Consider the following 18,068-nt stretch of genomic DNA (forward strand, 5'->3'; position numbering starts at 1 on the left):
TACTAAAAAAGTAAGCCATATGAAAATTGCTTCTTACTTTTGATATTTGACTGATCTTTTCTATATTTTTTAAAGCGTCCCCAAATTTTGCATCACTTTTCCAAACAAACAGCTTGTAAACAGAAAAAGTATCTGAAACTATATGCATTGTAAAAAGAAGAAAAAAAATATTCTTCTCGTTTTTACCTTCTACAGAGAGTTTAAATCTGCTTTCAAGAAAACGATATGTAAGTGCACTTGCAAGTTGGAGTTGGGACAAGGAGTTGGGAGAAATGGGGAGAAAGTTGGGAGAAAAGGAGTTGGGACAAGGGTATATGAATGGGATGGAATATATATGCGATAGGTGCATATTTTTGACAAGGGATTACAAAAATATGGATGGGTGGGACAGGATGAAATGGGATAGGGGTGGGGGGGGGATAGGATGGGTTGTAGACTGGAGGTTTTTTTTTTAAACCACCTATAAATTATGTGTAAATTGATGTTAAAAACAATTAAAAATGTAAGACCAAAACAAAAATCATAGAGGGAGCTATGAAAGAATATACTAGAAACTAATATCTAGCTCCTCCAGTAGTTTCTTTATTAACACAAACTTCATTCAAGCCGTCCAATACTTCAGTCATACATGTATACTGCATATACCACTTAATTGAAAAAGCATCGATAATTTGATAGGTCTACACATCGCCACGTCTAAACAATGAACGTCTTCGAGAAGCTTTGGAGGGATAAATGGTCTGGCAAAAGCAGTATACTGCCACCTATATATAGTAGGATGACCAAAATGAGTTAACAGATGACGGAGCATATCCAATATTTGATATATAATTACTTTTGGTAGAGCAATTAATTTAGTGTGATCAAAATTTGAGGAACAACATCTGTTACTCTTTTCTGTTCTTTTCAGTAGAGTAGTTATTGAGTCAGTTGTATGGCGGGCAGGTTTTCCACTGAGACCTATCACAAATGACGTAATAGTAACTTGCAATTAACCGCAATAATTAAGAGACACTCTCCCAGACCTTTTGTTTTTTTCTGCTAAAGAGTTAAATGTGGGAATGATTCAACATATGAGTCAATGCATCAATGTTTCACTTTCGTATTATAAGGCAAAGATTTGAAAATATTGATACTTTGGAGTATGACTATTATTACACTACATCAATTACGGGCCGTCTTAGTTGATAAATTGCTATGTTCATACAGCAGTTATTCCAAAGCTTACTGGTTTGGATATCTACCAGTGACGAGCTTACCTGTCTCCTCACAACCTTAGCACCCGATCGAAGAAAAGGCATGCATGCACTTAAAAAGGTAGCATGAGAAGGAAGGGCAATGACTGGGAGCCGGTCATAGAGGGCGCACAGTGTTAAAGGGTTACCAAGACATTATAGGCACGGTAGAACAGGTGCTAAGGTTGTGGGGAGACAGGTAAGGGAGGAACAAAGTAAATTGAGTTATACTCCACATATGATTCAGATTACTAAGATATATACAGTAGTTTGTTGATTTGTGAAACCAAACTGAACATTCTGGGAAATGCAATTTACTAAGGGGAAGTGATGAGGTTGGCGGGAGTGGGTTGGGTGGGGTGGAGTGGGGTAAGAAGATGGAAGAGGGCATGGAAGGACATTACTTTCTTTATCTCCTCCTCCATTTTCATAGACTGTCGTTCCTTGTTTCACAGTTTGTAATATAACGCCAAAGCGAAGAGAAATGACTTGTAAATCTTGACTACCGTATATGCAACCGAGTAAAATGAGGTTACGCATTGACACCGCTGATCATAAAACTGTTTTACTCTAGAAACCTTGGCTTCATAAATCACTGATGACAGGAGACGATAAGGGAGAGCCTCGCTGAACAATCTACTGACAAAAGTTGGACCTCTCCTTACAGTATCTCTTACTTGTCACCTGGAATTCTCAAACAAGCAATATGAGAAAGCTGTCATGTGAGATAAGGAATGGAAAGTTTGGCACTGACAATTAAGAGGGAAAACAATGACTGTCCTGGAAAGGCACATTATCAACAAAGTTTGTTTGTCTTTCACAGCAAGCGATGTTCAAAAAATTCTCTTTCTTATCACTTGTAGATAATTGCTGAAACTCTGTCCCGTGCGAAACGAGCAAACAGCATCGTCCGTCGGAGTGTTTATCTCACACATGACTTAAAACAAAAGAATACATTGCTCCATGCTTTCTATCCTTTCTTATCATACAAAATGATAAATCTCATCCCCTCCCCCCAAAAAAAAAATAAGGGGTTGGGAGAAATAACAAAAAATAAAAGAAAGACAGGAGGAAAGAAAAGTAAAAGTCGGGAAGAATACTTTCAACATGTGCTGTAGGCCACAAGACCTACTACTGTAGAATTTCAATTAATTATACAGTATGTGTCAAAAAAGTCACTTTCTATATAAAACTAAGCAGTTTGATAGAGCCAAAGAAAACACCCCCTTTTAAATATTTGATTTAGCAAGGTATCGCTATTTATTGCACCATTCTAACAGTCAATTAAGCTACCAATTTAACCTGCATAGTATTGGCATTTTTACCACCAAATCCAAACAAACCATGACCAAAACCAAAGGAAACATGCATTTTTTTTTATTATAAACCTACATTTAAGAATTACATTCCTTTGCAATAAAGTAACTCTTCCTTTTCTTGGTTGTATTATTAAAATTCTCTTGAATTCTACTATTTACTTTTAATATCAGACCTCTCCTTCAAATAATACTCAAAATTACAAATTTGTTTTCTCTGTGGGGGGGGGAGGGTGGCAAAAGGAGGACTTTAACAGTTTTATCTGTTGAAAAAACAAAACTAATGCTCAATTTACACGACCCTTTCGTTTCCTATCAATTTTTGCACTGACCTATATATCTTCCGCTTTTGGCACTCACGTTATCACGATAACACCAACATCGCAAATGCTTTAATCACCAGCTATCGTGTCAATTTCTCAGCAATCGCTTTGGATATGTGGGCCACTCTATCTCATGAGACATCATATAACCATGGAACTAGGAAAGGTTCAGCCGATCACGAATAGATCAGCTATACCCAAGGATAAGATCACTTCTATTGCAGAACAAACATTTTTAGGAATTGATTTCATCTGAGTCGGCTGACGAGAATTACCCTCCATCCTCATTGTCGTCATGTTATAATATCCACTCCGAAAAACTTTATCATCGATATTCAAGGGAGTGTGATGAAATTGAAATCTCGCAGGCTGGTAAGAACATGAATTAGAGAATATGTGTATTGATGATATGATATGATTTGATATGTGGGGGGACTGAATCCTTCTGCCAATACTGTAACTCAGGAAATATCGTACGTGACAGACGTAGAGACTTGAACATTAAAGGAGAAATAAACCCTAGTTTTTTTTGCATCCATTCTTACGTTTTGACAGATGGTCTTTCCAGTAAAAGCAAAAGAAAAGCATAAAAATCCCTTCTTTGAGGTGAAAAAACGATTTGAATATAGTTCATGTGTCGCGCCATTTTGTTTGAATTGAGCCAGTACCCGGATGAACCGTGACGAAAGCTAGCCGCATCGCGTATTTCAAGACAAAATCGTTGCCAATCCCTAAAATAATTAGAGTTGTACTTTCAACAATAGTAATGAATAAAATATCGATCAAAAAATATCTTTTGTCTTTATTGATCTGTAAAAATGCTTAAAAAGTGTGTGAAATTTGTTATTGTAACGAGTATCAGTAGAAATATAAATTTTGGCTTCTTTTCAAGGATTTGATTTTTAACTTATTGCTTTCAACACGCAAAACCGTACTCAGTCCTAGCGATAGCGTTACTTTATGTCCATCATTGCACTCCAATTTACTGTCGAGCAAATATCTTCAAAAAAGAAAATGGAAGCCTTTGGATTGGAATCGTATCTTTTCGAACCAGAATATCCAGAGGAAGAACTGAGACATCGAGAGGAGGAGTTTGTGCAAAGAATCAGTCCGCGACTGTTGGTGATGTTGGGTCGAATTCCGTTGCTGATACGAATACCGGTTCCGCGAGCCACTGCGAAGAATGGTGTCTGTGTGCACTCTGTTCGCCATTGGAAAGCGACAATGGGAGGGTATGCTGCTATGGATTGTTCGCGGAAAAAGCTTTGTTGAACGCAGGAGAATGTCTGACCAACAGACCTGAATTCTCCCAGATATTTTTGCAGCAGGTTCATTTAGAACTCTGTTTTGTAAATTTCTTGAGGTACAAGAAGAAGAATCCTTTTCCTACAGCTGCTGAGAACATAACGAACAGGTACTGTACACCTCAGTGAAAGTTCACTCTTTTCCGGATATTTTATTGCATCTGGAATAACGAAATATCTTTTTCCTTTTTCTGCTCCCTCTTCCCCTCTTCGGTTAACACAACCAAAGGCTTGGCATTCGGGCATTTCAACCCGTGAAATAAGCGAAGCAAGATGCTCGAACATAGTGTGAATAGACTATAACTCGTATGCAAAGCTTCATTGTTTTGAAGTTACGATGTGGCTGGTGTACGTCACTTTTGAAGCGCCCTCAATACTCATTTTCACAAAATGGCCGTTGTTCAAATGGGTAAAAAAAAATAATTGGAAAATTCGCGTAAAATTCAGGGAAACTATATTTTGCTTAGTAATTTCATAAATGGTATCAGAAAAATATCCCCTACCGCATGTACGCTCCAAAAACCCAGAGTTTATTTCTCCTTTAAGTTAAGGTCCAGCATAGTAATAATGATAACTCACTCATAATCAGCGTTTGTATTGTAGTCAAGGGAGGAAGGAGATGGAGGAGAAGGAAAGGAGGACAGAAAAGAGGAGAGAAGGAGAGGAGGGATGAAAACACATATCTTCTTAAAACATTTGCCATATAATTTTAAATTATTTTTCATCACTCAAACGATTGTAACTCAATAATGATTGTTAAATTTGTGGCAATTGACACATTAGTTCTCTTTATTTTTAAAACAACTTCAACAGATGACATTTGACCTGACAGTCCTTAGCAACCCCAAGAAGAAGATGCATTTTGATAGTAATGTTTAGAGAATCGTATCTATATACTGTACAGTCGACTCAGTTAGTGGATTATTCATTACATTAACGACTGCAGCACCTACTAAGTGTATCTCAGTCTGTATTAGGAAGCCAAAATCTAATCGAGCAGTATGTGACAACGTACCTCTATGGAAATCAATACAGATCAGCGACATAGAGTGTATTTTGTTTTATATTATTTGTATCGCTACCAACGATTATTTGGCTTTGATATCGATCGCCAACGGTGATCTTACCGTGGCAGATGAGTTAATGTTAAAGATTTTCTGTACAAATATGGTACTATTACATCTGTATCACTGTAGCAGTGGAAGCGTTATTGATGCATCATGCACTGGTAGAAACAGAATCCTGGTAGTATGTTATATTTAAGTTGGAGAAATTTAATAAAATGCATCTGGCAACTGTCAAATTAAAGCAACATCACCCTGACAATTAACATCACAAGCAGATGAGTTAATAATAAAGATTTCCTGTATGAATACGGTACTATTACTTTAACACTAGCCGTGGAAGCGTTATCAATGCATCATGCACTGGTAGAAACAGAATCCTGGTAGTATGTTATATTTAAGTTGGAGAAATTTAATAAAATGCATCTGGCAACTGTCAAATTAAAGCAACATCACCCTGACAATTAACATCACAAGCAGATGAGTTAATGATAAAGATTTCCTGTATGAATACGGTACTATTACTGTAACACTAGCTGTGGAAGCGTTATCGATGCATCATGCATTGGTAGAAACAGAATCCCGGTAGTATGTTATATTTAAGTTGGAGAAATTTAATAAAATGCATCTGGCAACTGTCAAATTAAAGCAACATCACCCTGACAATTAACAATCACAAGCAGATGAGTTAATGATAAAGATTTCCTGTATGAATACGGTACTATTACTGTAACACTAGCCGTGGAAGCATTATCGATGCATCATGCACTGGTAGAAACAGAATCCTGGTAGTATGTTATATTTAAGTTGGAGACATTTAATAAAATGCATCTGGCAACTGTCAAATTAAAGCAACATCACCCTGACAATTAACAATCACTAATTGTGATTAAATCTTATGTAACATTACACACTACTTTATTTACAAAAGGAGGGTGATCTCCAAAACAACAACAAGCACAACAAGAGTTTCATTACTGTCTCTTGGAATATAAATAATTTTTTATTTTATTTTCAATTTTATGGACACTGCTAATATTAAAGAGTTAGGAAAAAAGATAGTAAAACTTGTGTAAGGGTGTTTGCCACTGAAAATAAATGTTTTCTTGATCAGAGAACTCTGGGTTTGGTGTGGAGACCAAACACAGAGCAAGACACATAAAAAATAAAAAACTCAACTGGATTGGATCAAAAGAAATTATAATTATGAATAACAAACAATATACAGTACAGCTGATCTGGGCCCAGTCAAAGACTTAAATAAAACAACTTACAGTAGTGAGGTGCGCACCCAAAAGTAAAGTAAATACACTTAATTTATAAATCTGTTCTGGTGAGTTGGCGTGCTGGTGACATCAGGTACAGGTCTTCCACGACATCAGATACAGTATTCCACGACATTGGTAAAGAGTTGAACAGATAAATGGTATAATGTCTGATCCCAACAAAATAGTATCCTTTAATTAATAAGCAATAGAGTCCCAGGCTATCCTCCAGTAAAATAATGTGTATATCCTTGGTAAAATAATGTCAGTTATAACAAATGGTGTCCCGGATTATCCTTTATGGTAAAATTATATCCTCTAAGTAAATAATATTCTTTATAGTAAATAGTGTCCCAGACTGTCAGGTGAATATGACTCCTTCCATGAAATAATAAGGACTACAGTAACTTGATTTTGTAAATTAAGGTTTAAAACAAACTATCCAGCATTAAAACTATATATATCTTCTCTTTTGCAACTGTCTTGCTCCAATACTTGTGGCCAACTCCCTGACTCCCTATACCCTCACAAAACTCCTTTGTTCCTATAATATATACAGTATACTCAGACCCCATTTCCTGTGAGGGCTAATTTCCAGGAAGAACAAAGATAGTTGCTTAGCAACCCAGAAGGAGAAATCTTAATCCCCCTCCATTTACCACCACAAGCAACATATAAATACACACACTGTACAAATGCATAGCCCTCTGTACAATGAGCACTGTACACTAATACTAATAAACAAGTAAAACTATAGTACAAAAGAAAACTTTATGTAAGAGCTGACCATCTTACACTTGTATGAGGTGTGGAAAATAGCTTTGCCTCTGTTACATGTGGTGATTTTTTTCAAGTGTAGCATACTTACAATCCACTTTCATATAGTTTTTCCAACATTTATAACTTTATACAACAAACAAAGCTTAATTAATTCAAATTCCCCAAGTTTCCAAATGTTGTTTGTTTGAAACTGAACTTCAACCGTGGATGACAAGCCTTTTCGATTGAATATATTAAGCTTGTAGAAATGTTTTTAAGTATGCAAAAATTTGGCCTCACAAAAAGTGTTAAGTGCTCCTGTAATTGGCAGAGCATCAAAGCTTAAAGCCCACAAAGAATAATGCGTTGCTTTAAGTAACAAATTAATCACCGCTGTAAACAGAAGGAGCCATTAACTCTTAATCAGGATTCTAAATTAGAGGCTCATATTTTAAGAGTGAACCCATTACTCACTGATTATCCTTATGGTGCTGTACACATCCTGTGTCAATTTAGAGAACGTGTCTATATCGCCACACACCGACTGTAGAAGTGGCATAAGGCAAAGGAATTCAGGATGTCACATATGAGGATGCTTTGAATGGTGAGTTTCAAGAATTGCACAGCAGGTATTTGAATATGTTTATTAAATTTATTTTCTTAAAAGAGTCCTTGATGGGAATTGTATGCCCCTTCTGGTCCTCCCCCCCCCCCTCCCACTATATAAAAAATTAAACTATATTGTCAGTGTATGGAAGAAATAAAGACAGTGGCAAAAACTGTATAACTGTACATATGAACTGCAGTACAGTGATTATACGATAGCATATGGTGAGAACACTTCAGTCGTCTGAAACAGCTGTTAGAACAGGTACTGAGCCTCAAAATGAAACATCACAACGGCAGATTTAGATGGGCAGGTACAGTAATTTACATAAAAAAAAAACCAGTTTATAGGTCAGTCAAGGGATATGATTTCAAGATTGCACCAAATTTCTGACAGCACTGCGAGTCATTTCCAGTGATCAATATGGCTGGCTCTTTTATTTGAGGAACTGGCAAAGCGAGCAGTGGCAATGGAGAGTGGAGGCAATCCCCGTGCATCGAGAAGGGTGGAGGCAATCCCCATGCATAGAGAAGAGTGGTCAGGTAGGACAACAGTCCTGGGGTCAATTAGGGGGGGGGGTGGGCTAGGTTAATATAGGATAAAGATGAATGTATTCACAAATGCCCATTTAAGTACTATACATTTTATTATAGACTTAAAAGTGGAGGTCCAAGTGACATCATTGTCCCAGGGCCCCAATCTGGCTCTGGAAGCCCCTGGGTGGAGGGAAAGAGGGGAGAAGGAAGCCGAAGGGAAGAGAATGATATATACACACCAGGGATTGAAATTTACACTATCACGCTATCACGAGAATAGTAAAATCATGAATGGAAAACCAAGTTGCTTGGGTTCATTATTCCAAATGGATAGTGCTAAAAAGTGATAGCCAACAACAAACTTTGACAAATCCATCTAAATTTTACTTGCCTGTCACTAGTCAGGCAACAATTTTTATTTTATTTGTTTCCTGGGCGTAAAAACTTGCCCAGAAATATTAAAGAAACTTTCTTTACACGTGAGTTGCAGTTACGTACAGTACAGTACATACATGTTCCGTAGCCAACTGCACTTGCACAGTATAGCAAGCCTTACATTTTCCTCTGATTTATTGCACTTTACGCTGCCCTATGTGCCAGGAGGCATAATGGGCAGTAAGTAAGTACGTATTGCACTTTACACTTTCCGTATAACCATCGCGTAGGTTGGGCAAATTATCACCTTGTGGGTAACAGGTAGACTATAGTGTTGGAAAACCTTGTTCAATTTCCTGCAAACACACTAAAAACAACTGAGGATTTCCAGCCGGTGTTTGCGCAGCGAACATGCCGAGCACGTGTAGCGTGCGAGCATAATGGCGAGGGGTCCAGGGGGCCTGCCTTAGGGCCCCGTGGGGTCAAGGGGTGAAACCCTGGGAAATTTTGGAAATTTTGCGTGTCTGGCGAAAAAAAAATTCGCAGTTGAAGATGCAAAATAATGACAAATTTTGGAATTTAAATTGTCACGATGAAAATTTTAAAATGACAAGTCGGAGTAGCAATATTATGTTATCAAATGAAAAGTGATTTAAAATGTCTTACAATCTTTAAAAAGTTTAACTTACAAAACTTCTGATATTATGAAACACACAACATTCGGCAAAGCCCCGTTTCTAGACTGCCAAACAATGAATACACGTACATCAGTTTACAACTGCAGTGTTTAACCCTACTTAAATACTACGGTAGGCTACATGTGCTGCGAATTTTCCCAGGTACCTTCCCAAACAACTGTGAGCTCATCCCCTGTCTAACACCTGTTTGTTAACATTTTTTGGCACGTTTCCAAGAAACGTTACATGGAGTAAACTGTTTTGGCTCCATTCTAGAATTAATTAGGTCAGTCAGTAAAGGATCAGTAAAGTTATGCGAAATATTATCTTAGACTTCCATGGAAAGTAGGTAAAATATCCCCGTAACATTTAGGTAAGTAAAACACACCTCAAGCGAACTGACTCCTCTGCATGAACAAAACAATCTATTCCCCATGATACACGAGGCACAGTCCATAATATACAAGCATAGCACGATATCAAGGCCCCTATACGTAGCTATGGCCATCTTTATGAAAGTAACCCTTGTAATCACATGTTTTAGGCCACTTGGCATGATTCACTAAATGCTAAATATTGTTTCCATGTTCTTGTAGAAACATCAACTTCGCAAAATGCAATTAGTTGTGTTTTTGTAGTTACGTGTGATACGTAACTGACGAGGTGGTTAGGCTATTTGCTATACACTTAACTATAGTAGGATATTATTTTTGGAAATTCTAGAAAATACTTTCTTTTTCCCCCGTAGAACACCAGATATGAGATATGGTCTTACGGTTTATTCATAAATGTGTGTACTAGAGCCTTGTTTACATGACATTAGTTGCATTTAGCACGATATGCCAGATTCGCGTGAATTTTTCGAAGTTTTGCTCGATCTTTCGTAAAATTTGAAAGGTGTACCAACTTACTTTTCGTACACAATTGGTAATTTCTCTATTGATTTTCAGTTTTTTTCTCTATACAGTGAAGTGAATACGTTGTGCATTGAGTATAAACTTAACGCGAATGCAAGAAAACGATGCAGGGATTTCCAGCAGACAAATGTTTTCTTTGCGGGATTACTGAGTCAGTTGAGGGAATCCCGCACATTAGAGGGAACGCTGAACTGAAGTCAAATTCATACGAAAGAAAACGTTTACTAACTAACATACGATATAAATTTAAATAACGTGGAATGGCAATATTGTTCAAAACATTTCCTGTCAGGCTGATTTATTACAGCAACCTTCCCGCGCTGGGCCGTAGGTGTCCGTGTGACCCGTATACCCTGAAGTATACGAAACTAGCCATTGACACTGCCCTTGTGAGTGGGTTTTACAACCTGCGTCCTGGGTTACCTGCCTTCTTGCCTCAGTACACAAAACACTTTATATGATTATTCCCCTCATCTCACCTCTCTCCAAAGAAAATAAAATATCTTGGGTCTATTTTCCTCACCTGAAATGAACTTGTTTGTTTCATGAGGTAACCTTCTTTGATGCATGTCTGAAAAGAAAGGAGACAAGAAAGTGAAAGATAAATAAATTGGTAAAATTCATTCATTTTTTGTAATAAAGTTTGAATGGTAGCGAGAGCAGGGGCATAGACTGCTGGAAAGTTTGCTGATAACTAGGTATAAAATGTAATGCTATGTCAGTGACAGTTACCAACTGTCTGAGACTGCTGATAACTAGGTATAAAATGTAATGCTATGTCAGTAACAGTTACCAACTGTCTGAGACTGCTGATAACTAGGTATAAAATGTAATGCTATGTCAGTAACAGTTACCAACTGTCTGAGACTGCTGATAACTAGGTATAAAATGTAATGCTATGTCAGTAACAGTTACCAACTGTCTGAGACTGCTGATAACTAGGTATAAAATGTAATGCTATGTCAGTAACAGTTACCAACTGTGTGAAAATGTAATGCTATGTCAGTAACAGTTACCAACTGTCTGAGACTGCTGATAACTAGGTATAAAATGTAATGCTATGTCAGTAACAGTTACCAACTGTCTGAGACTGCTGATAACTAGGTATAAAATGTAATGCTATGTCAGTAACAGTTACCAACTGTCTGAGACTGCTGATAACTAGGTATAAAATGTAATGCTATGTCAGTGACAGTTACCAACTGTCTGAGACTGCTGATAACTACTGTAGGTATAAAATGTAATGCTATGTCAGTAACAGTTACCAACTGTCTGAGACTGCTGATAACTAGGTATAAAATGTAATGCTATGTCAGTAACAGTTACCAACTGTCTGAGACTGCTGATAACTAGGTATAAAATGTAATGCTATGTCAGTAAAAGTTACCAACTGTCTGAATTTGCTCCAGACATGTGTCGGTTGTGCAAGAATCTCAGAGTGTCATAGTTTGTAAAGTTTGAAAAGTGAAGTACTGTAAGGTCTTGAAATTATTGGAATACTTGAGACATCAGAAGTAAAATTATGAGAATGTTTTATTTACCTGTGGAATACATCTACTCGGGGGGGGGTGGGGGATGAGAGGAAATGTAACTTTTCTCGAAACTTCTACTGAGAGAATAACTGTATTCTCCTACTAATCATGATCAGGATTAGAGACGGACGAAAGAAAAGCTTCAAGTGAATAGCCAGATATCAAAATCGAAAACATTTTATTTTCTGACTATTTATCATTTCCAAACTCCTTTTTCTCTCCTTAATACTAAACTCAGTGGAAACAGTAACTTACTAAACATACAGTGACTACACATCATGTGACTAATACTCTTAATTAGATACGGCTAAAACTGTGCACTTAGTGCCATGCAAGAGTATATATGTCTTTGCTGACTTTAATATTGAGACTCATCAAGAAAGAATTTATCTAGAGAGAGAGAAAAAACTAAATCCTTAGATTGTGATTGTATATATCAAGGGCAGCTGCCATGTGCAGCCCTTCTGCCTGCTCCAGTTATGGCAGTCATTTCTCTGCGGTTTCTACAGTTATCTGATTAGCCTATTTGAAAATCTACACGATGTCGTATCAAGTATACCTTTTATAACCTTGGCCATATCGCAGAGACGACAGATGCAATCTTTACGAACGTACACACTGCAGCGATGGCGTCTTCTGTGCCTCAAATAACAGCCGACAGCCAACATTATTAAGGAGAAGGGAGTAACGTTGCTCAGACCGAGCTAAGCTGAAAGATATATATCCAGGCCTGCCGCAGACCAATAGCCAATTTTAATATATACCTCATGCCGGGAAATTGGCGGTATCTGTCAACTGTTAGAAACCCGAGACAAATATTACAGGGGCTTCTATCAATAATCTATCAGTCAGCAGCCCAATAAAATAAAAAAAAATTGGCGAGTATCAACTTGGACTTGTCAACACAACTTGCTGTAACAGCTTGTGGAATCTTCTAGCAGACAGTTCGAGAGGATCTAGTTAAAGTGACTTAATTTGTATAAGCTTGGTTTTGCATTGGGGCCTTTTTTGGGACCATTCTTTAATCAGCTGTGGAATTAATACTGGCATCAGGTGGTTAATTTTCTGCTTTGAGAATAAAATTGGCAGCCGTGTATATATATACGGAGGCTTTCGACGCGACGGACACTTGTGAGCTCTTGCTACTGAAGATGAATCACACTGTACATAATTCAGACATCTTTAATCTGCAACTTCAATGATATTGAATTTTTAGCTGCTAAAAAAAATTGTGGACTGTCTGGAATGCAACGCATATTCAATTGTAGCTATAAATAGTCAAGGTTATGTCCAATTATATTCAGGGGAAGTCATTTTATTTCTGTACAGCTTATAGTGGAAAAACATGTCAGTTGGATGAGGGGGGGGGGGTGTGGGGATTGGACTTTAAAAGAAAAAGTATAATTGCATGGCGAAGTTCTGCCAAAGGTCAAGCACTAGATTGACAGGGATATTGTGCAGGAAGTACAGTACAGTAGGTACCTGGACTGATAACTTAATATGAGATAATGAGACAAAGCATTATTAGTCACTGGTTTAATGACAGTAATGGGACAATCAGCTTAGGGTGGGGAAAGTGATTGGCAACATTGTTAGGGGCAAGGCAATGAATGATTTAAACCAGGGATATTAACAAAATTTATTGGTTCAAGAAGCCTGCCACTGCATTGATGACAGTATGGTGGGCACAGAGTCATTATTTGCAGGACTGAGGCAGTGTACTGTAATTAAGGGGGGCTTGGAGTCAGGTATTAGATACAGTAATATGGAGACTGACCTTTAAAGACTGACCTTTAAACTTTTCTAGCAAATTATGGTTGCCAATTGTGTTTTGAATTTTGTGTTATGGTGCAATAGTCTGGTTTCTTAATGTATGACAATGACACATCAAATTTAATTTGATGCATGCTGTAGATAGTCAAAACAATGCAACTCTGCACCACCCATAATTATATCGAGAAATGCCCTTTAATCATCTTAAGTTCATAGATACAAATGACTGGAGTATATACGGTCTAACACACAGTTCATCAGATGGATCCCAAAACTCAATAATTTACAGAAAATAAAAAAAAACAAGGTTTTTGGCCTCAAAGTAACAGGTTTTACTATTCATTAAAATCTGTCAAGGACAGAAGGTGTTTAAACATTATCCAATGGTGTTCTGTCATTTAGGAGAAGTTGATGGAACGTGTTCCGGTTAAATTGTGAGCTATTAGAATTTATAAAACAGTGGAGTAACGTTTAAACATAAGACATTGAGGCCTGCCTACGTATGAGGGGTTGGACATCGTCATCACTGGCTACTGCACAGAGTAGGCGGGCTCATATTTTAAACTTAGTTGAATATCTTGAAAACCAGAAAAGCTGGACACATATTAAAGGAGCACTTTAAAATATTTTGCTTTTATCTTGGAATATTCTCAAATTCCTCTATTAAAGACTTTACATGTATGATGGCTGTTGTACAGAAGCAGCGTGTAAATATCTCTGTCATGCAATTACTATACGTCTCCTATCGGTGCCAAATGTAATCTTCGTTCAGTTCGTCGGACTACCAGACATAATCAACAGCAAAAATGTTTCAAAAGTGTCTTTCCCGTACCTATAAATTTCGTCCACATATATTTATTTTTTGGAAAAGCCACAACATTATGTGCTTTATATCCATTCAGTCCAGTTTAACACAGTGACTTTAAAGACTTTGTCAAGTACAAATGGTATTGAATGCTATCCATGGTTGCTGTTATATGGTTTATATGAACTTAAATATGAAAAAGGAAGATTTTTGGTTCATGCATTTAAATAAAAAAAAATAATTTTAAATGAGTCATAATTTTAAACAACTAAGTCTGCTCTGCAGGAGCTGCCATTACTCATAAATCATATCTATGCACAAATATGTACATGTACATTATTGAGCAGATTCTGACATTGTCACGTATTCTCTCCATCTACAGGTATAACTGGCCGATGATTTATGCTTGAACTCATCGAGTCTGTGTCAAAAATCACTACAAATCATTAATAAAACTTTTAGCAATTTAAGTGTTAACTTGGATATATTTTGAATTTTGGCTACACTCATATAGAGCCAATGAGCTCACACGAGAGCCATTTTACAGAGCTCTGGTATAATTGAATTAAGTCTATTAAACCAGACATGATCATTTGCCAACCTTGGTAAAATACTTCTCAATCCCTGCAGAGCAGGTTACTGTCAAGGTGGTTAGACTTACAGTACACTATATATTTATAAGTTAACATAAATACATAAAGCATGCATTAAAAACAACTAATGTTTTGCACAAGTGGTACCTGTACAAAAGAATAGACAGAAATGACAGGAAATCTAATGAAACACTTAATGTCCAAAAATCTGCAAAATTTAACATGATACTTATCAGTGCTTGATGCAGGTGATGTTATCTTGAATATAGGTCCTGACTGGCTTCAGAAACTTCACCATAAACTTTTAAACCAACAAGATTCCAATGGATGTAAATCACACAAGAAAAACAGTTTTAAGCCTTGAGGATGGTAAATTTGGAAGGAAGAGGTACTGTAGTAGGTGTTATGTGGGGGGGGGGGGAGCAGTGCTAAAATGTTACCAACTGTTGTAGTCTAGGTAGATTAAGTGCATAAGTAGAATGGAGACAGGTAAGAGAGGAGTCAAGTAACTTGAGTCAGCAGCTTTCTGTATCTCAATGCTACATTTCTTTTCAAAGCAAATTTAGATGCTTACATGATTCATTAATTGATCTGTCTCAGACTGTTTGACTTTAGATGCAGACAGGGATCGCCTTGATCTAAGGTAGGAACCGCTTTACATCAGGGCATTAAAAAATTTTTATGGGGGGTGCATTATGTTCACAGGTGAGCTCAAGAATATTGGAGTGAGGAGCGGATTTGTGCGGTAGTTAATCCAAGCCCTGGGGGAGGGGTCTGAGGGCTAGGGGTGTATCCCTTGCCTTTGGAAAATCTCTGAAAATGAAGTATGCTCAGATGGCAAATGGTGCTATCTTTTTCCCATTCTGGAGCTAACTTCTATGCCAAGTATACACCCATACATTTGGTAAATTCTGTTACAATAATCATCAAGAATACAGTAGTGCCGGCCAGACATGTTTAAAGTACTGTTTGTGCTGGGCAGAATTCAGAACTGCCGGGCGTGAGCACATCCATTATCTTGCAACAAATAAGACAGCGAAGGGAGAACCGTCCAAATATGGAAGACGTCGCAAGTCCGAGGAAGATCCAGTCGGCTTACTCGCCCTAAGTAAATATATGTCAGATGAATTCAGAATTTGATTACAATTAGAAAGTGTACCTATCATCTTCTCCTTTGTTTTATTTTTCAGTATTATTTACTTCTTCTTGAAGCCTCCGATTTCATTTTGTTTTAGCAGGCAGGCTTACAATTATGAGACAGCTATAAAGTTCTATTTAAGTCCTAGAACATTTTGATTGAAGCTTTAATTACATATATCTGCAGTAACAGTGCTGTAAATAACAACAAATAGTTCACAACCCAATTACCAAAGAGTGTTTTGTACATATTCCCCAGCTGCCATTTCAAGCTTTCAGACAACATAAATTGAGCTTTCTCATAACGAATATCACTCTCCACGCATTGCATGTCAGCAGAAATGAGCCATTAAGTCCCTGAGTAATATTGCAAGCCATAATAATCATAGCAATTCTCATCAATTATACCAGACTGTTTTACTGCCTAAGCTTTAATCATTGAAAACTGACAGGGTAAAAGGCAACTTGGAACATGTAGTTGCTACGGTAACCAGCAAATATAAACTCACATGGACTCATGATGTTCGCAGTTTAAATTTTAAAGAAAAAAAATTGTCAGAGAAATTGACGATTAAAACCAGTCTTACGTTTATATGATCAATCTGATGACACAGCTGATAGGATCTTTGCAAACCGAACATAAACAATTACATGGGTTCATGTTGCCAACATACACCAGCAAATAATTATGATGTTTCCTGTCAATTATAACAGACTAATAATCAAAACTAGAACCAAAGGCTTCTGGCGTCATGCAGTTAGACCGCCAGTTTCTGATACTTTTTAATATTCTTTACCAAACTTGCCAAGTATTTAATTAATACAATCCAAGCAAGATCACAGTTTTTATGGAATATACCCCTCTAGAAATGCTCAACGAATCAATATTAACTGAATTCATTAGTCGGAAAGAGATTCTGCTTGATAAGTAAGTGCATTTTATCACTGTCACCTAGATGATTTTTCGTAGTGCTATGTCACATGCCAAAAGCAAAAAAAAACCAAAATATTCAAAATTTTGTGCTTTTACTTTTTTTTTTTTTTAATTAAAACTTGATCAATTGCAGAACAGCTTCATAAACAACTTTTGACTTACACATCCCCTGCAACAAATAGTGCCACAAACTGAACAATTTCAATACAAATGGCTGCTATAGGGGAGCTGGTGGGGAAGGGGGTGGTGGGTAAGGGAGGGAAGGCAGTAGAGGATGGAAGAAGGGAGGGAGGGGCTAAAGCATGGTCTGATCTTCTGTAGTGTAGTACTGTTGGATGACAGATAATGGATGAAATTCAAACAGACATGTACATGTATGTTCTACAACTTATAGTGTTATATTACTTAATATCCAACATAAATTAATGTAAGATGTGATGTACAGTATAGTGTTGAAATTATAGGAAGACTTAGAAATATCACGATGGAAAAACAACAAAATGTTTGGAATTATAAGAGTTTTTTAAGACATCTCAGAAGGTAGAATAAGAAAGAAGCAATACTGAATAAAAATTGTAAGTCATCAAGTGAAGGTGATGTAGAAATTTGGTTTATAAATATATATACCAGCTGTAAGTGGCTCTATACACAGCAAGATCAGAGTGGTGCAATTGTTACGAGAGGACAGGTATGAAGATTGAGTGAAGTAACTCTTATTTAAGCAAGATTAACATAACAGGCTCAATGGGCAGGGGAGGGGGGGTCAATGTTCAAATGTGTGCAACTTGTGAAAAATGCAGTTCGTGTTCATATATAATAATTTCAAAATTATCCCTGTGGATTCCACTGCGAAATTTCCTTGATACAATTATGAAAAGTACATTGACTGTTTTCATGTAACATGAAATGAGCAAAT

General features: G+C 37.0%; 1 protein-coding gene across 4 annotated transcripts in view; it reads right to left on the reverse strand.

Annotated features, from left to right (window-relative positions):
• LOC139975192 (diacylglycerol kinase delta-like) overlaps window positions 1-18,068 on the reverse strand; it is a 129,813-nt gene that overhangs the window by 78,831 nt on the left and 32,914 nt on the right. For all 4 annotated transcript variants that reach the window (XM_071982879.1, XM_071982878.1, XM_071982880.1 and 1 more), the window contains exon 2: window positions 10,902-10,949. In XM_071982879.1, coding sequence (XP_071838980.1) covers window positions 10,902-10,949 — 48 coding nt within the window. The remainder of the gene's footprint in view (window positions 1-10,901; window positions 10,950-18,068) is intronic.

This window comes from Apostichopus japonicus, chromosome 10, assembly GCF_037975245.1.
Source record: "Apostichopus japonicus isolate 1M-3 chromosome 10, ASM3797524v1, whole genome shotgun sequence".
Classification (NCBI taxonomy): Eukaryota; Metazoa; Echinodermata; class Holothuroidea; order Aspidochirotida; family Stichopodidae; genus Apostichopus; species Apostichopus japonicus.